General features: G+C 42.6%; 1 protein-coding gene across 1 annotated transcript; it reads right to left on the bottom strand.

The window, feature by feature from the left end:
• Positions 1–324: 324 nt before the first annotated feature.
• Positions 325–20943, bottom strand: galns (galactosamine (N-acetyl)-6-sulfatase). The gene is made up of 14 exons (XM_080032404.1): positions 20813–20943; positions 20393–20516; positions 19679–19753; positions 19426–19528; positions 18912–19055; positions 18149–18215; positions 17283–17410; positions 17007–17146; positions 16737–16840; positions 12949–13091; positions 12330–12432; positions 6251–6372; positions 1971–2088; positions 325–810 (listed from the first exon to the last, which is right to left on the bottom strand). The coding sequence occupies exons 1-14, from the start codon at positions 20927–20929 to the stop codon at positions 724–726; spliced, it is 1575 nt and encodes a 524-aa protein (XP_079888530.1). The 5' UTR covers positions 20930–20943; the 3' UTR covers positions 325–723.
• Positions 20944–21325: the final 382 nt, after the last annotated feature.

Below are 21325 nucleotides of genomic sequence, written 5' to 3'. Positions count from 1 at the left end.
TTTGCGCGATACTCTAATGTTTCGGGTTTCACCTGTACATAATGAGAGTGGGTAACTATCTGTACAACTCAGGCTGAGGTAAATACATTGAAGATAATCTGAGGCTTTTCTAATTCATCCTGATGAATACATCAGCTGAAGCAATGTAGGTCTGCGGAACAATCCATTATAGTGAATTCATAGTGAAATGATGGGTTGACTGTCAATGAGGCCCATGAGAAAAACTAGTACAATTGTCATATTTTGCAGTACGAGTATGTGCACAATTGAGTTATGACATTGTGAATGGATATATGGTCATAGTCATGAAACAATGTAATAAAAATAACTTTTTTATTAAAAGACCCCTTTTACAGTTGCATGTACACATGATAGAGACGGAATCCAACAATCCAGCTTGATAAACCTATAGGCATTAAAATAAATACATTTCCCTGCACTGCGTCACACAAATGAGTCGTGACTTAAACCACTGTCTCTTCATGAAGTGTTTTTCCGCAACAGTCTTGTCTTGGCTCATTTAAAACACAGCTGTAAAACGCTATTTGCATAAACGACATAATGCTGTGATACCAACACAATTTCCTTAGCTTTACCCCATGTCCCTTCGCCCAAACATTGTACACAAACCATTTTAAAAAGGAAATGGAACAAATTTAAAAGGCACATCTTCAGGGTTTTGTTTTCTGGCCCCTGCATGCGTCCGGTTTGGCAGTTTTCCTCTCAGTGTGGCCAGTTACACTTCCAGGGCTCAGATTTGGGCACTTTGAGACACTTCCCCAACTTCTCACAACCTGCAGGCGCCCAGTTCTGTAACAAGGACCACAATAATCAAGTTATCAAAGATATAATTAATTTACAAGATGTATTGGTGTATTGTAATTGTTTAGCTGTGTATTAGCAGGGGTAAAAAGCACCAGATAATGTTTGTGACCTGTGCGGGCTGTGAGAGTAATGAGTGTGCATTTTTTCCAAATCTTTTCCTCTAGCTTAGTAATAACGTGTATCTTATGTTATCAATACACATTGTCCCATCAGGATTAAGATTTACGACAAGCAAAGCTTTATTTTTCATTGTAAAAATATATTTTTTTTCTTATAATATGTACATAGTATCATGGCATTATAACGCTTTATGCATTGATAGTTCATGTAATTTTGTCATATTTAAGAGAAATGGTTTATCACCGAAAAGTGAACTTACAGACTAGGTTTCCTGTTGCACAATTGTTTGAATAAGTTTAACAATAATAGCTTCAATCAATTTTAAATTGATTAAGTGAAAACATGTCATCAACAGATAATAGGATAGATAAGATTAAATAAATAAATGATGCAGGAGGAGAAATTATGCTAGGTCAGCCCATAGACTTAATTCATTTCTTGTCCTACTTCAACATGTGTTCATTTTCTTTACCACAAGGGGGCAGCGCTATGCCACAAATGAATGCACATCAGGGTAGTTCACATTCTCTGTTGGTGACAAATCCATTTTTCAATATGGCTCCAAACATAGACACACAATTGAGGATAAAAGGTCCAGATTAAGTTGATATGAAAAGTGTTCTGGAGCAAGTTAATAACAAAAGATAAACAAACACAAAATGAAGTTAAAGTTAAAGCTGTTGAAGATGTGAATTAAAAGTGCAGGCCTCATGCAGCAGACTGAAATAAAAAGTTTGAAAAGATATCAATTCTGAGACTTTGATTCATTTTTCATAAAGGCATTAATAACATTTCTCATTATCTGGTGGTCTAATGGAGAGAAGAGACATGGTCAAACACGTCTGGCTTTAAGGGCTGCTTGCACCAAATAAACATGTCTCTGGAACTCTCTACCACAAGCCATCTAATGACACTCACACACAGTGGAGCAATTTTTCACAACATAATTCGTCTCTCTCGCAGGGTCAACAATAAAGTGCATCATGGAAGTAAATGCATTGATGTTAGTGTGTGTAAAAACTCACCATCACTGCCATGTCGCACATGTTGAGCTGGGGAACAGCGGGCACCAGAGTCTTCTTATGCTGCTCCACAACCGGAGAGATCTTCTGCAGCACATCCTGGTACTCCTTAGTCAAAACACTGCAAACACACAAAACACATGGGCATTGAATCTGTAACTAACAATTATTTTCATCATGCATTATCTGCTGATACATTTTTCATTTTTAGACTAATCGAAACAAACTGTCAAAACCTAGAAAAACAGTGTCCTTGAAAATTCCCCAGAGCCTAAGATGACGATTTCAAGGTCTTTCTTTTCTTACCAAAAGTCCAGAACCCGAAAAATTGTCATTTTACCACGATACATGACAAAGACAGGTAGCCAATCCCTACATTTTAGAAGCTAGAACCATTCGGGTGTGTGGTATTTTTGTTTGAAGAAATGACCAAAACAATGAATTACAGTAAATTACTTTGGGTCAATAAATTGATTGATTAATGGACAATTACATTGTATTTAAATGTTTGAATAAACAGTTGATATATCCCTGTATGTTGATGCATAGTGAATACCCACAGACAAAAACACACAGTCTGCTTTTATTCTGAATCCGTTTTGTCCATTTGTTGGCGTTTTATTATGAAACACACATCCACACACACACACACACACACACACACACACACACACACACACACACACACACACAGAGATGAATCCCTTAAATTGTGCCTTATCGTCATTGAGTGTTGCATTGAATGTGTCGCGCACATGCATCCAATCCACGCTTTACTCATTATATCAGTGCGGGGACATGCTGTAACTTTCAACAACAAAAACATAAAAACACACACAAACACACTCAAGCAAGTTGTCCTCTACTAGGGCACCCTTTGGGAGAGCTCACGCAGCAGGGTGGACTATGTAACCCCTATCCCATCCCCTGTCTCTCAATTACTGCCGACACCAGCGAGCCTGAAACACCTCTGTGCATTATTATATTCAGTGTGTAAAACACAGGGGCCCTGAAGGCTTTCAAAGGAACGCTGCTCTCAATAGGACCTGTAGGGTTAATGGGCTGTGTGTGTGTCTGTGTGTGCGTGCGTGTATATGTGTGTGTGTGTTGGGGGGGGAGGGGGGGTGAGCGTCTGGTGGCGTGACACACGGACAGACAAATATCAGCAGTGCAATTACACCCCTGATACACTCGCCGGCAGCACCTGTGCCAGCCTTCCATCCTCCCTCCACTGCAAAAGCCAGCCTTCTGATTGGCCCCTGGGGAACATGTGCATGTGTGTGAGGTGAAGTGTCAATTAGAGTAATAACCCCAGGCCCTGTCCAGCTCACACCTCCCCTCCCCCAGTTGGATCTCCCACAGGGCAGCGCGGCTTCCTCCATCAGCCAGCACCTGCTCCTTTTCCTTGATACTCTCAAATCTTTACTCCCCCCCCTCCCCCACCCCCTACAATTACTCGACTGGTAGTGCACCGGCTGCAATTAGTCTCTCTCCCGGTGTGCCACATTCGTCATGAGCTAACTAGTATCTACACAGTGGACCAAGATGATAGGGTAAAAAAAATCACACACAACTCCCCTTGGTTACAAAAATCAGAAACTCAGATTAAATTGCTTCCTTAGCTATCTGAAAATCCCAAATTGTGCTTTTGCTAGGATCTTGATCAGTGAAAGGGCAATTCATTCGCCTCCTATCTGCTCCCACTGTGCTCTTTGTCGCGATTCATTTTCGTGATAAAGGATGAAGCAAACTTAATAGAAGTAAAATGTAAGGGCCGATTTATCAGTGGCGCTTTAGGTATTGCGTTTTCTCCATACAAGTCTGCAAGCCAAGCATTGCCGCGTGCTGGGAAGAAGCTTGCGTAAGACACAAAGTTTCCCCATTGTTTTGTCGATGCACTTAAAATCGTACAGAGCACACCTCTTAATCAAGAAAACTAAGAATATCATTTGTTTATGCCCCCTCTGCAACACAAATAATAAAAAGCCCACAGTCAGCATGGCTCATTATCATGATTATAACCCTTAGCCTACTGGTGTGGAGGCAAATTCTGGAATAATAAGCAGGCTGTATGCAAATAGCCTCTTTTGATTTATAATGTATGGCACCCAAGGGGGATGGGGGGCATTGCTCAGGTGTGTCACCGCTCTGATTACTGATTCATAACACTATTGCAGGAACAAACACACACACACACACACACACACACACACACACACACACACACACACAAACAACCACACAGTAGCAGAAGGTGGGGGATTTGAGGAGACAATCAAATACATCTGGTCCTGCCTACCCCCTCCCCATCTACCATGTCCTCCACCCCGGTGGAAATGGAGCACTTCAGTGAGGACTATTGATTGGGGGACACGAGAGCTTGGTGTGGCAGGCAGCAGATGGGTCCAGACTGTGCGGGGGGCTGCCTGCAGTGTTAGGGGCTGGGACTACACTCTGGATGACCGCGGGGCTCTGGGGACGTGAGCCAGCGAGGTAGGTGGTGAGAAAAGCAGGACGCGTTAACCTCAGGGCCTTTAAGAGGCACAGGGATGGGATGGTAGGAGCAGAGGAAGGCAGCTAAAAGGCTTTGCACAAATCCAATGTAATGGGGATGCTAGCTCACTGAGTCAGGTGGATGCAGACTAGTTCCTGGACAGATGGACCACCAGCAGAAAGCCTTGTCATCCTCCAGTCATATTGTTCTATGGTAACAATGGTTACTGAAACTGTATTTTTGTTCACAATTCTCTCCTGGATTGCATAATTACAATGTTTTCTAACAGTTTTTTTTTCAGGATGACTCTGTCCTCTGCAGAGTTGCGTTTGCGTGTGTGCTCTTTGCTTTATATCACAGGCTGCGACAGTAGTGAAGGTATGTGCACAGACAGGCCCTACATCATCTTAAGTGGCTCTTTAGGTGCAGACAGAGATTAATGATGGCCAGCCAGCCAGTCCAGCTGGGGGACCCTAGGAGCACACGGACAAAACACACACACACACACACACACACACACACACACACACACACACACACACACACACACTTAACTAGGATTGAGGAGAACGGTCCCAGTGGATGCAGAGGGGACAGCAGCTGAGTGGAGAGAAGTGAGCTCAGATGTGCGTAGAGATGGAAGAGGTAAAAAAAAAAATTGAGAGGAAGGTGGGATAAATGGCACAGATAAGGAGTGGATAGAAGGACAGGGAAGGAAACGGTGACCAGGTCATGCAACTGGGTGTGTGGGTGTGGGTGTGTATGTGTGTTTCTCAGTGATCCCAGTGAAAACCTTTGGTGTGCATTTTTGGTTCCTACATCTACCGCTCAGCTCAACACATGGCTGCATATTGATTGTTCTTTTAAATTATAATTATAATTCAAAGGGAACGGCAACGCTAAAAGGTGAGCAAATTGGAAAAACAACATTAATGTTTTATCATCCAATCTCACTTGAGAAGTGAATGGAGATGGAGCAGGAGGCAAAGAGGAGATGAGGCCAGAGCAAGAAGTGAGAAGCCCAGCTGCAGAGGGCAGAAAAAAGAAAGGTCAGACTAAGAGGTTTGATAGCCTGAGGGAGCCAAAGAGAGGTGCACGAAAAGGAATTTGCTCTCATTAAAGTGATTTACAGATTACCTTAATGTACACAGTAAATAATGTGTTATGGTGTGTGCTTTTGTCTGCTTTTTTTTTACTAGAAGATCACAAAAAATATTCTACATTCAACATTACCGAAATGTTGCTCATCTGCCTTTGTAACCTTATTTAGTAAGAGTCTTAGTTTAGCCTTGGCTGTCTATGTCCTCTGGAACCCTCTCTCCTCTTTTTTACTTGAGTTGAGGCGGAGACACACAAAACTTCATTAAACAGCAGTCGCTCTTGATTTAGATGTGAAACAATTTATCTTGCAATTTTAACCTGCAGCGGTGCAGCGGCGGGTCGAGGCCCAGATAGCGATCTTTGAAGGAGCTGTTTGCAATCACAAAGAGAGAGGGGTGTAATCAGGCGTGCTCATGGTGAGCGGATCAATCCTCTGCCTTCTTATTCATGCCACTAGATCAGCATTGATCTCAAGACACAATCTGTGCTACCAACAGGCAAACTGCCTTGCCTTACTCTTACCACTCCTGCTCATTTCTTCCAACATCTCTTCACTTGCATAATATTTGACTCCATTCTCCTCTGTTTCACATGTTCCCCCCCACTCTTTTTCTCTTATGGCCCTACTGGAAATCGGCTGATTGAAGCAGTGTAAGTTATTATTTATTCATCTATTTTTTAAACTAACCCGATGGGGGATTTTTCCCCAGGATCCCTTCCAAGGTGGAAAATGATTGGCTGCATTGTGTGCTCTGTCTGGTTGTGAGTAGTCACACCCGGGACCTCTTGACCTGGACAGAAGTTGATGCCCTGTAAGAATGAAAACACAAAAAGACACAAATATTTTTAATGTATTTTCCTATTGTAAAGCAAATATCAAAATGAGCTAATAATGATGTCATTACAGGAGGCAACAGAGTTGAGGGCTCGTAGTTGAAATGTACTCAAGCACAGTATGAGCCTGTATCAAGATACTATCTTTGTCTCCATTGCACAATGCAGATGAGTAAGATAATGTCTCATAATGTTAAGCAGCCTATGGATTAGCTTAGTGACTGATGTACAGTATAATATCTTTAAAGGTAAAAGTTATAAAGAGAATAAAAAAAGAGTTGCATCTCATACTTGATGAGGAATGAATGACAAAGAGAGAGTTTTCTGTCTCTCAATGTTTCTAAAGTATCTGAAGTTATTTTAGCTTCATCATGATTGATTTATTAATTCATTTCTAAACCACTGCAAACATTTCACCACTCTGCCTAAATCATGTGGCCATGACTTCTGTGTATGTGTGCTGAGAAAAAGCCTGCAACCCACTATAGGAAAAAAAGCAACATAGCCATTGTTTGGCTACAAAACGCTCATGAATGAAATATGAAGACCAGCCATGTTCGACAGAGCAGCCCAACACAATGTTTGAGGTCAGTCTCACAGGTTAAGAGAAAAAAAAATGGCTTGTCCTCCTACTCTATCCAGCACATAAGTAAAACGTCCTCACTAATTATTTATATTAGTTTACCCTCTGTTATATCTTTTTGTTTTACCTTACATTTTTATGCCATGGTTGTTTCCAATTTGAACATTCTTTTGAAGGTTTCTATGTGAATTCTTTGATGATTAAGTTGAAATACATGTTCACAAAATAATAGTTTAAAAAATACTGTACTGAACTCGGCTAATACTATTTGTATGTGTGTAGATGTATGCTCACTAACTGAGCTTAATGCCTAATTTGGTTGTACACAGCCTATATGCATTTTGTCTTCATATCTGTGGTGTTATGTATGCAGCCAGCTACTGATGGTATATCATAAAAGGGGTTGAAAATAGAGGACTATTCCTTCCAGAGCCGGCCCAAGCCTTCAGGGGGCCCTAAGCGAAATATGATTAGGGGGCCCCTCTCCAATGTTAGCGCTGCTGAAACTATAGATCTGTGTTAAATATCATTCACACACCCAGTGTTTTCCGCTAGTGCCTCCACTGTGCGGCTGTGCGAAGATATTAGACAGCCGAGATTCAGACCCTCCTAGGGGGGTCCGGGGGTATGCCCCCCCGTGAGATTTTTTTAACCTTTTTAAAGTGAAATGCATGAATCTGGTGCACTTTGAGAGGAAAATTAAGAGGCTAAATCTGAGAAATTTTGTGTGAACAAATAATTTGGAGACACTGGGTCAGATGAATTAGAAGCTATTGAAGAAGGACACATGGATTTTCCATAAAAATATTAATATAAAATAAAATATTATGGAGGGTCCTCTGGGTTGGGCTTGGAGCTCTTTTTCTTTTACGGGACATATTTCTCTGTAATATAATGAATGCATTTAAATGCAGTGTGAGGAACGAAGCAGAAGAACTCTGTTGTCCAGCTACTCAGGGCCGCCGCTCCCTATACGCAGAGTACGCAGACTGCGTAGGGCACCAAGTTCCTGGGGGGGCACCCCAAAAAAATAAATTATAATTTTTTTTTTTTTTTTTTTAATTAAAAAGGAAAAAGAGATGGTCCGGGGGCCCCCAAAAATATATATATTTTTTGTAAAGTTCATGATAATCATTACATTACAAAAAATATATAAATTAGTTATGAACAGGCCCATCGTTGTTTTTTCTTAATTGTGTAACCTATCCAGGGGTGGATCACTGCACAGGCACACCGGGCACAGGCCCAGGGGCCCAAGGGCTCAGGGGGGCCCTTAGCCAGAGATACTGATAGTAACTTTTCATGTTGCATAGTCAAAGAGCTCAGTCACTGATGTCAATAACAGGGTCCAAAAAGGAATAGCCTAAATATAAATACTCATTAAAATGTAACAAGATAGAAATCATCATGGGCCCCTCAACTAGTAGGGGAGAAATACAAAAGCAAGTTAAAAACAACAGCATTAGTAGCTCTGTCTAAGGGGGTTGAAGGCCCCCTCACACATACACAAATAAACTTTATATGTGTGAATTCTAAATTGTTCATATCCACCCTTTATCTGTTGAAATGGGCCCCTCCATCATAGAACATGGGTCTGCAGACCAATCTACTGTTTTTACAGTTGCAGAGTAAAGAGTGCTACCTGTTTAAGAAAAATCTGAAAAATAATGTTCCTTCTGCATCTCAGGATTTGATATCTCTCTAGTCTCTAAAATTTCCTCACAAAGTGCACCAGATTGATGCATTTTACTTTAAAAAGGTAAAAAAAATTCCACCCACCCCCCAACAAGGTACAGGGTCCCTCCAACAATACCCCAAAATCCTGTGGGAAACACTGACTTCCTTAATATGTTTTTGCCATTAATTGTATGTATCCGTGTAATAAATTCAGTGTACCTGACTGGATAGGGACAAGTGGGGGGCCCTTTAAGAGTGTAAGCCCAGGGGCCCATTATCTCATAATCAGTCTATGATCCTATCACTCAATTCCTTTGAAAAGGCAGTTTTTTCACAAGTTAAGCTGTTCTTTCTGTTAGTAAATGCTGGAAAATGTGCCAAAAAGCAGTCGCAGAGATCTTGCAAGGGCAAAAAAATTTCGCTCGCGCACTGTGGACGCGAGCTTCTGGGTGTTTTTTTTTTTGGGGTGGGGGGGGGCATCACTGACAATTTCTGCTTAGGGCACCCAAAAGCGTAGCAGCGGCCCTGCAGCTACTGTATCTTTTTTTCCACAGACAAGGCTGAAATAGGCTATAGACTATACACAGTGCATGGGCAACTGAGGGCAGCCCCATTTCCAATTGTTTTTAAATAAACTCAATACACACTGTGCATGGATGTGAACGTGACATAATCAGATAATTTCGGATTTCCTCCCAGATGAACTGATTACATTTTTAGGCTATTAATTATCTAGGCCAAAACATGTTATTCCTTTTTTTTGTATGATAACTCACATTTGCATAATATGGTGTTAATATCAAACACACAAACTAAAAAAAAAAAAAAAAAAAAAAAAGTTTTTTTTTTTAGGGGGCCCCCCAGGCAGTCGGGGGCCCTAAGCGGCCGCTTAGTTCGCTTATGCCTCGGGCCGGCTCTGATTCCTTCCTCCCCTGTGCTGACTCCCCTTCATCTCTCTACGCCTTCACTGCTGCTCCCTCACTCCATTATCATGAGCCTGGCAGTGATCACAGCCTGATTGAGTCACACACAATCCTCCAGAACCCCTGGAGATCTGCCCCCTTCTCTTACACTTACACACACACGCAATTACACACCCACACACACAAACACACACACACACACACACACACACACACACACACACACACACACACACACACACACACACACACACACACACACACACACACACACACACACACACTTTTTGAAGATCACAACTAATATTGAAAAAGCATTCATCTGTAAGGCACTGTTGCTGTCCCCCCCTCTGAGATCACTCAAAAGGAGCACCTCAAAATACATATAGAAGAGAGAGGAAGAGAGAGAGAGTGGGAAGGATGGATACCCCCTGCCCTGCAGAGCCTCCTCTCATCCAGACTTGTCTTTTTCTTTTGAAGCCAACAGCTTAGAAATGCAGAAAAGAATGAAAAAAAGAACTCCCAGAGGAGCAGCGAGAAAGGCCTGCTGTGTGTGTGTGTGTGTGTGTGTGTGTGTGTGTGTGTGTGTGTGTGTGTGTGTGTGTGTGTGTGTGTGTGTGTGTGTGTGTGTGTGTGTGTGTGTCTATATCTGACTCGGTCTCTTGTACCCAAGACATAACAGCAAGGACTCCGTATCTCCCTTGACATTAATGCTATGGATACAACTAGGCTGCTTTCAAACTGGAGCTGAGCAGTTGCTGTTACAAGATAAGGTGCAGGAGCATCTAGGGGGGGTTGCGGAATGGGTTTTGGGGAAATAAGGGAAATATTTGGTGTGTATTTTGATCTAAAGGGGAAAAGGGATACCTTGAAAAGAAAGAAATTACTTTATGAGGATACAGTAGATTGTGGATGAATATTGAAAACCATATAAACTGTCAACGTATGATACTTTTTACTTTATGGATGTGACCAGTATATTGGACATATTCCATGATGTATTCATGTGCTGCAGACTGCTGTAATATACATTATTGCCTTTAGCCATAAAATCAGTGAACTAGGATTTGTTTAACAGCGTTAATGTTATGAGTTTCTAAACTACCTCAAGAGTCCTGAATAAGAGCTACCGCTGTCTTGTCAATTTCTGCCACAGAAATGATGCAGACATTGATAAATTAAGTAACTGATGCTAGGACTAACAGGTGTCTTGGAGTCAAATTCATTTTGAGTATTCAACAAGGTTAAAAAAAAGCTATCACTTAGCTCCTATACTGCAGCGTAAGTTACTAAGCAGTCCAGATCGAAAGCGGCAAATTATATTTTGCAATATTTACATCACTGTGCCGCCTCGAGGGGGTTTGATGAGAGCCATTTAAGCCTGTGAAATTTCTCATTTTACTCTTGGCTGAGCTGCATGAACACAACTAGCACAGCACAATACGTCTCCCAACCATTAACCTATCATTTCTTTCTTCTTCACAGACACACACATGCTTCCCTTGTTTATTTTTTCTTACCATGGGCAAGGTAACAAAAAAAAAGTCAATTGTATGGCATTACAAAACAATGTATTACCAAGCCGAAGGGCAAGCAGGTTGGACTGTGTGTTTCTCTTGCGAAACAGGAGCTTATAGGGAGAATTTTAAGTGTGAAAGACCTTCCTGCCAAATGTAATTTTCAGAACACTTTATTTGTAGACTGACTGACTGAAACATCTCACCATGAGTGTATAAGTCGGTTTGTTTACATTTTTCAATTTACTATGGGCTGTGTGAGATGGACAGTTTAAGGATTCAGCCATTATGACATGAAGCAAATAGGGAATTCAACTATCCCGTGTAGGAGCTCAGCAGTTGCTCCATAAAACACGCACGCACGCACGCACGCGCACACACACACACACACACACACACACACACACACACACACACACACACACACACACACACACACACAGTCTACAGTATACAGCAAACTGAACATACATGCACATGTTTTCTCTTGTACTTTCTCTCTCTCATGTACACACACACTGACACACACCAATCGATAGGCAACTCACAGGCAATCAGACGTCATTATTTGTGAAGTTCCACTTCAGTTCACATGAGTTGATAAAGGAGGCTGCTATTGATTCAGCGGCCCTGAAGGAGAGAGCAATTTAAGCGACCGATGGGGCATAAAACAAACTGGATCACATGAAGGGCAGAGCGGCGGAGGGAGGGAGGACAGGAGGACATGTTTGTATGGAGAGAGAGGAGGAAACAAAGCACCACACACAACCTGCTACTCCAGTGTCAGATTTCAAGTTTGCCCTGTTACATTTAATCAGCACCAAGTTGATGTAATTACGGCCAAGAGATACCGCTGCTATCAGCATCTCTCTTTTTTTTTGTCCTTTTAATCTGCGTGATGCCAAAAGAACAAGTCTACAGCAGCAGGCAATGTCGGCATGTAAACGGGGAGGGAGAAAACCACCACTGGAGTGAGAACAAACAAGTCAACTGGGTGATGAATGATGGAAGGTGGCTGCTGTGGAGGACTCTTCATTAATATTCATTACGCTCTGATGTACACAGCAATCAACTGATGAGCCATTTTCAAGATAACACCAACAGTGAAAGTGTTTGTGTGTGTGAGTGAGATATAGGCCAGACAAAGAGAGGGAGGACGTGGCAGTGCAAATCAAGAACCGAGAGGACAAGAGATGGGGATGAGCTGCTGTGTTATCAAGCGGAAGACCTTACGTTCTTAAACTCTTCCCACGAGTTGCTCCAGGTCCAGTAGTGTGCCTTGTATTGTCCCAGCCTCACAGCCATCAGCTCGTTACCTCGGTAATAGAAGATTGGCCTGTTGAGAGGGTGGAAAGAGATCATTCTTAGGATTTCTTTCTTCTTGCAATTATTTCACCATCTAGTGAAGGAACATGAACTTTCACACTCCATGAAAATCACCTAAAGGCATGCTCAGCTATTGTAGTGCAGAGCACGTTATGTCAGAGTCATCATCGTAAGCGCTTAAATACAAAGTAGAGATTGGTCGGAATGCTATTCATTTGGGAGGTTTAAAATAACATGTTGATCTGATGACGGCAGTATATGGGAGGTGTCGATGGAACTATGAATGTCTGTAAACAATGTCATTGTAATCTATTCAATTCTTGAGATGTTTCACCCAAAACCTCAAATCATTCCCTCAAACTTCATCATGGCGCTAGAGAAGAAGTCTAAGGATCACTACAGTCACTAAAAAATGACATAGTAACCCTTAGAAAAGTTGGTGAAATATTTGAGTCCAGAGTAAAGGCCATAAAACACCGCAAATGGTGTGATGATCCTGTAACCGCCAGTGTGAGTACTCATATACCTGTCTAGGAGTGTGTTTGAGGGATTTAGTAGGACTGCTGTCAGATCCACTCCATCAAGGGTTCGGTTGTCAGGAGCGCTGATGCCGGCCAGAGCCAGACTGGTGGTGAACAGGTCCATCACATTGGCCAATTGAAAACTCACCTGCAAACACACACAATCCTTATCTTGATTTGTTTGCCACTAGCGGAAGGCTCAAGATTTCAGAGATCCAGGTTGAATTATTCTATGCTCCGTGAATACTGCAGGCGTACTCTTTATTTATTTTTTCAACGTCCAATTTTCTTCATGAACGCAAAAAACATGGTGACAATTCAGCGTCATGATATGGCCCCTTTATTGTACATGTTGTTGTGTGTGCGCATGCATAGGAAAAGAGGTGCATTTCTTCAGACTCCTCTCTAATCTCTGCTTGCAGGTTTATTATTTAAAAAAAAAAATAAACTCCAAAATCCCTCTCTTTCTAAACGAGTTTTCTTTAAAAAGGGCGAGGGGGGGAGAGTAGAGGGAGTAGGGAGAGGACAAGGCCCGGGCAAGCAGGCGGCTGGAGCTGGAGCAAGCTGGTGTTTTATCTCCTTCTCCCAGTCCCAGTGAAAAGCTTTATTTTATTTATAAACTTTGAACTATTTTCAGATAAAATGCCATTTTCTCGCTGTCATCCTTGATCTTCCGTTCCATTCTCTCCTGAGCGAGCCTTAGAGGGAGACGGCACGCTCACAATCAGATAGCGCTATCAGGCTTCTGCAGCTGCACCGCCATGTGCCGCTGTGCTCCTATCGGCAGCGGGCACACACACAGATCCAGACACACACACTCGTACGCACACACAGAAACATATACACAAACCCCTTCCTAAGCACTGAAATGAATTCCCCTTTTCTTCTGTATCCACAGAACTAGCCACAGAAAAGGCTTTGCGATGCATTCCATGATCTATCTGTACATCCAGACACTCTTTCTCACGTCTCTCACACACACCCGACACACACACACACACACACACACACACACACACACACACACACACACACACACACACACACACACACACACACACACACATACATTTAATTTTCTTTTTTTTTTCTTTTTTTAAGTCTCTCTCACACACACAAACCATTAAAGGACAAAAGAACACAAGAGGAAGCCAAACTGACATTTAGTTAGTAATAACTTGCATGACCAAAAGCTTCAAGAAAACGTTATAGACTCAGACTGGTCTGTCTGACAGAGGAATCTCTCTCTATGAGTCGCCATCTCTTTATGTCCTGCTCTTTATTAGCGCTGCCCCTCTTCGGCAGCCAATACGCTGAACTTCATTCTTTCTTCCGCCCTTTTGTTCTCTCCATTTTTTTGTCTTTTTCGACTGACTCATCATTCTCTATTAATGTCACATTCCCTTTTCTCTCGTGGCTTTTCTTTGTGGTGAGTGGTGATGTTGGTTATCTGAGGAGGCAGTAGCTTCTATCCCTGTCTCTGCCACTCTCTGCCTGTGTGTCTGCCGCCTGATAAAAAACGCAACAAAGGGGGGATCGTGACGCTCGACAACACACACCCCGGCCACCTACCCAGCTTTGTTCCTACAGACCCCAACCCTCGTCACCCCCCCCCCCCCCCAACCACACACACTATGACACTGGGAGAATGCTGATAGTGCACCTGCTTCAGCCAACCCACCCATCCTCATCATTCCACTACACCTCTTTCCAGCCTCCTAAATATGAGTGAATGACTAATTGACAGCATTTCATATATTTACATGGTACACCTTATCCCTACACCTAAGTGTGTATCTGCACTCTGTCTTTGCACTATACTTTTGTGTTTATGTATGTCTCAGGTTGCTCTCTTCACTCGTGTGTTTCTCTTATACATTTTGTTCTTGTTTTATATCGCATTGTTGAAGGGCGGTCTGAGATTCAAGGAAGTAATTGCCCAACGACTGCTGTTGTTGTAACTAAGTTGTGCATATATGAAAACATAAATAAAACAAATCTTGAATCTTTTCTGCACATTAACACATTTAAGTCAGTGAAATGATCAGTTTCGTCACTCGGATGCATCATCTTTTTTTCCCCTGTTTGAAGCCAAGTCATTTCTATCACCAAGATGAATCTGTTCCCGGCTCGGCACAATAATAAAACCTGCCGAAAATCCCCCCTTTTAACAAAGGCTTCCGCTGTGGTTTGTTGTCTCCAGCGTTTTGCTTCCAGGAGCTTACGGCCCTTTTCAATGCACAGATCAACAGAGATTTCAAGAGACTACAAATAAGAGAGGAGGGCAAGCCCTGCGCCTGCATGGTCTGTCCTCCCCTCCCAAGGAGAACACAAGTGATAAATCCAGAGCTGTGGAGTAATACAGTAGCTCCAACAAAGCAGCTTTGTCATCACAACCCCAGAGAGCTTCAGGGGAGGGTCTATTGACCGCTCGTTCTCACAACCGCGACACAACTGTAAATACAAACACACACACACACACACACACACACACAGATGTTTTGCAATGTTCAGCACTGGCGGCAATATTATTTACATATGTTTTCTGTCACAAGACAACACACATGCCAACTAATCCACAACACACAAAGAAAAATATAAGCGTGCGTATATGTGTAGAATCAAACGGTAAATTACACAAACGTGTATGTATGCACAGTCATACTGGGCAATTGTAATGTGGAACAGGTGCAGCAAAACACGCTCCTGGCAATGTGGCAGTGCCAGAGTCTTTAGCACTCCTCTTGCCTTCTTCTCTTTCTTACACTTACACCAACCACCTCCTTTACTTCTTCCTTGCTTTTCTCCGCTGTACCCCCCCCCCCCCCCACACACACACACACACACACACCACCAGCCCTCCGTTCCTTTATCCCGAGCGCCTGGCATATTCAGATACTGAAGTCCTCATTACAGCTCAATCCAACCTCAGCAAACACACAAACAGATTAGCCGCTTAAGACGCTCCCAATCCCCCTCTCCCGCGCTTCTCTGCCGTGCTATCAGGCCCCTGCACACCCCTGTGAGATGAGCCAGGGGCAAGGCTTACTGCAGACTGCAGCCTCCGCTCGCTCCTCCACCAAATCCCTCTGCGTCACAGCCCTGTGTCACAGCTGCCCCTAATACAATTAAAAGTCATTTGCAGAACGCACAGGCTTAGAGGATCACGGTGTGGGTGGGGGGCGGGGGGGTTTGTTAAATTGGGGAGGGGGGGAGGGAGGGAAAAAGAGAGAAAGAGAGAGAGTTTGGGGCATTAATACCAGCCAAAACATATTTGAGGAAACAAGAGGCAAAAGCCCACTATCACACAGTTCTATCTCTGGCAGTTTCTGCCCGATGGAAGTTGAACACAGCCAAGATTAAGTGGCTGTGTTAGATCCGGAGCCAATAAATCAGAGTGGTACACATGTAACTTGGTAAACGATACACGTTCAAAACAAAAAGCAACAATCATTCAAAAGGGAGGATTAGCAAAGTAATTATTCCCTTTACTCTCAATCCTGCTTTTACAGCCCTGTACATCGCCGGAAGCTTTAAACATGTGGGCGCCTGCTACCTGTTGATAGGAAGAACATGAGGGAGCAGCCATGCTTAACTGGCTCTTGAACGTGGGTCCAAGTCTAGTCTGTAGAAAAAGATGTCAGGGATTAAGTGGACGATCGTCTTGGATTTCTTTTTGGAGGCTTTATTTGGAAAAAGATTTAGATCACAGGGAGGGGGTTGGTGGTGGTATGTGTGTGTGTCTATGTGTGTGTGCGTGCGTGTTTGCGGAGGGGGGGGGGGGCATTCTCACCGTCCCCTTTTTGATCTGTCCGGGCCACCAGGCAATGGCGGGCTCCCTCATGCCCCCTTCAAAGGTGGTCTCTTTTCCGCAGAGGAAAGGCCCGTTGCTGCCACCTGAGGAATCAGAGGAACACAAAAATGTTAATGTACACAGACACACACACGCACACACTCACACACACACATACACACACACACACACACACACACAATTTGTCGGACTAAGAAAAAAATGTACATAGAAAAAAACAATGTGTGCGCTTTGAAATTCAGTGCCTACCTTCTTTGGGGCCAGAATACAGAGCAGCTCCGTTGTCTGACGTGAAGAAGACAAAGGTATTATTTGCGATGCCCAGTTTCTGCAGCCATGACAGGATCTGACCGACGCTGTAGTCTAGCTCCATCACTGCATCACCATAGCTACACATCACAAACACAATCACAGTGTACTCACTGTATACCATTCCCAATAAGAAATACAACAATGTATAACCGTATGCATTAGCCAAGACTGTGTGTTAATGACAAGAGTCAGAAGAGTAGGGATACAATGTACCGGCCACGCTGGCTCTTCCCTAGGAAGCGTTTGGAGGCGTAGACAGGGCCGTGAGTGGCATCGGGCGCCCAGTAGAGGAAGAAGGGCCGCTGGGCCTCAGTGTGACGCAGTATGAAGTCAACACCTTCCTGTAGAGGTGAAACAGACACTATTACAACACTGTGGCAGTGGCAAACCTTACATGTCAAACAACGTTATGTAGCTTCATTCACAGTGCTACCATCAAACTTTATAAAATAATATTAATATGATAATAATCACTTGCATAACACATACTAATTCTTTACAAATCTTTTGATTTGATTTGACAGTTTGAAGGGACAGAGAGGGGAATGAAATGCAGAGGACGACACAGACTCAAACCTGTGGTCTGCTGCTTCTGAGGACTGAGCCCCAAAGGACAGGCGCTCAAACCACTACACAACGAGCGCCCCCAAACACACTCATTCTTACCATGTTTTCAGTATGATATATGCCCAGTTGCCAGTGAATGAACACAACCTCATGAACGTTGGGAGAATGACCTGATTGGGCATACCTTATAGAACTGTTACACAGTGTTTTCTTCTTGCAAAGTTATTGGGACTGGTGTCAAACTTCTGTATTTCTGCTGCTGGCAAAACAATCCGCCTTAATGCGCTACTGAAACTAGTCTAGCCCCATAACACATGCTAATATGAGCTTTGCAAAGCTCTACTTGACGGATCCATCCTCTCCATGTGATGATGACATATTATTACCCCTCTCAGACATGCAGAGAGTCTCAACAGGCTGCTTTAGATCCCTTTAGGAACAGAATGGGAGGGACTGACTGAGAGAATCAAGATGGACACAACCTTAGAACGCACAGGTGAGCCGAAACTTACCCGCAAGTAGAGCTGTGTGAGGTTGGACTCTCCAGTGTTCCTGTTAATCTTAAACTCCTCATAGTATCTGGAAAACAAGTGAGTTGACAAGATTCATTATAAAACATTATTATATAGCAATCATCCATTTTGAATACAGATGCTGAGGCCAGACCATGCCACCTCTCCTCATTCTACCAAATGAAATTACACTGCAGTCAATACCATTAAGGCAATGGACGCAAATTCTCGTTTTCACAGGAGATCTTGGTAAAAGACATATTTGGGAAGTCTCCGCCGACCAGGGACAACCGTCATGAGTTGTTGCTGAAGCGTGAGAGGCAGTGACAGGCATCTCTCTCTCTCTCTCTCTCTCTCTCTCACGCTTCACTTCTTCCAGGTGTCTTTGCATACAGCCAACGCAACCTGCCGTCTCTTGAGGGCGCGTGTTTGTGTGTCTGTCTGCATATGTGTCTGAGTGTGTGTGAGCACGTCTGTCCAGGGCCCAGGTATGCAGCGCTGATTAAACCCACAGCTAAGCGAAAAACACGCCCGGCTGCCAGTTCCAATGACCCTGAATACACATATGGCTGTTTTGGGGGAAAACAAATGGGCGGTAAATGGAATACACAAACCCAGCTGGTACAGAGACGGAAGAGGAGGAGAGACACTCAACTCATCCAGAGGAGCAGTCATGGGGAAGGAAGGATTTTTATAGATTTTGTCAGCCTCTGTTTTTGTCTGCCGCTATCTCGTAGTGAGTGCACCTTTGTGATTGTAGTACCTGCCCACCATCTCAGAGTTGTTGTAGACAGGGACGTTGGGTCTGACTCTGTTGTTGTAAGGGCCAAAGTGGCAGTTTGGTGCACCGAACCATTCGTCGAAACCATTCTCCAGAGGCAGGAACTTTGGTCTGTGCCCCAGATGCCTGCAGTGACAGAGAGACCTCACAAACTTTAATATCAATGTGACTGAAGGATCTTTTTTCATGTTTTCTTTTTTCTTTTGGCATAATTGCAAGTTTGGACCATTTCTGCATATCATAAACAGTATTTTGGTGCTACTACACACACAATTTATAATGCTCGTAGGTAATGTGAAGTTTATATGCTTATTAAAATATAGCTATGACGTGCAAATATACATTGGTCCAAAGCGTACAATTTCTATTTTCCCCTACTTTTTCTTCCCCAGCAACATTAAACGACAGGTAGATAATAGTGATCCACATGAATCCAATGGACTTGACTGGCATTTACAGTATATCATGCTATTAAGCAAATAGGCAAAGAGCTCACCACTTGCCAACGATCTTGCTGACATAGCCCTTTTTCTTCAGCATCTGGGGTAACAAAATCTCATCCTTAGAGATTCCTCCCACTATCTCCTGTGGTGTGTATGCTATAAATAAGTGTAAATAAAAAGAGAAAAAAAAGGTTTCCATGATTTTATAGCACTTTGTACATTATAGACGAGGTAATGAGCTAACCTACACAAAATGATTTGCAGCTGGATAATCTGCACACTAAGGTTTTACTGAGAGTGTAGTACCGTTTCTGGCGTGGGCATTAGTTGTGTAGAAACCGTTTCTGACCGGAAGCCTCCCAGTGAGAAGTGCAGCTCTGGCTGATGTTAAAATTATAGAAAGAAAGCAAACAAATACATTAAAGTGTGCTCTAGTCCTCTTTTTGGCAATTGTCACATACACTGGAGATTATTAAATCATTTGTCCAACTCGTAAAGTATTTTGCCAATTTTCTTATATATTAATAAGAAAATTTAAAAAAAATTGTCAACAGTAATAAAACTATGGATTGCTCTGGTGTGCATTTGATGTGCAAATCAAATCCGTTTAGCTGTTTTCAGAATTCTTTATCTGTATCTACCAAAATCAATACCCTTTATTTATCCACTGCTGTAACTGGATGTAATTCAACTCAATCCTTTACACTGATGGATAAAAACATGTAGCCTACACCCACATTTTGATTTAAAAATTCAGCTTTAACACTATGCAAGTTTTTAGCTGGGTTTTTATAACTTGTCACAATCAAAAAGTGCACAATCTGTACATTAAGGCAGGAAACATGAAAATAATCAAGCAGGAATTTAAACGTTTCTCACAACAGTGATGTTGCAATAACTACTTTCAACAACAGTGATGTTGCAATAACTAGAAAGGATGCAAGGGTGATGAAAGACTCTAACATCTAAAATAAAATCTAGCAACTTGCAAAACAGGAACTGCTGGTTCAGCTGACTCACATGGGGAACAGAGTGGGTTGGCCGTGTAGAAGTTTGGAAGCAACATGCCCTGAGCAGCCATGGCATCCAGATTTGGGGTCTCTTTAGAGGGTTGGCCAAACACCCCCAAGTCACCCCAACCCATCTGAAGAGCAGAGGGGAAGACATGGAGAGATGTTACAGTAGTATTACTTGCTTATTATTACACTCACACATATAAAGCTATGACACACATGAAGGTACAGACAGTGACACTGTATCCAGGTTACAATGTTCAGTGAGGTGAACAGTGAGTCGTGACTGAGAATGATTCCTCAGAAACAAGAGACAAATAGAAAGCAAAGACAGAGTGAAGAAAAGAGACAGAGTCACTGAAGAAATAACCAGAGCTGTGGGAATAAGTCACTAGGCCAGATACAAAAGTAGAAGAACAAATCTTACGTCATCCATGAGCATGATGATAATGTTTGGATGTGAACCATTTGACAGCTTCTCTGTCAAAGAAAAACATATTAATGCACAAAAAAGAGTTAAAGTTAAAGTAGACATCACTCGCATTACTGTGCTGGAGTCATGTGAGCATCGACTTAGAGGAAGTGGTTTGTTTGCCTTCGCGCGGTTCTTCGGCGCAACGTTTGCGCATACACTATGGTCTAGGTGTTTGATCAAATTAGTTTGGATTTAAATTGAATTATAGATGTATTGATTTATTTTACCTTTTATTATTATTTTATTAACGTATTAGCGTCATTTAGTAGGATTACATCTTTAAACTTCAATGCTGAACTGATGCATTCAGGGACTGCGGATGAATGTTGTTCGGTCGAGATATGGATATAACTCAAAATTGGTTGGATGGACAGAATGAAAAAAATGTATCATGCTAAAAATACGTTTGTGCATAAAATGACAAATTTGCTATACAATCAATGGGGGGAAAATAGACGGATAGAA

Source organism: Ammodytes marinus, assembly GCF_949987685.1.
Source record: "Ammodytes marinus genome assembly, chromosome: 1".
NCBI classification, from domain to species: domain Eukaryota; kingdom Metazoa; phylum Chordata; class Actinopteri; order Uranoscopiformes; family Ammodytidae; genus Ammodytes; species Ammodytes marinus.
The sequence above is the reverse complement of the archived record's forward strand: the minus strand, read 5'-3'. Positions and strand labels throughout refer to the sequence as shown.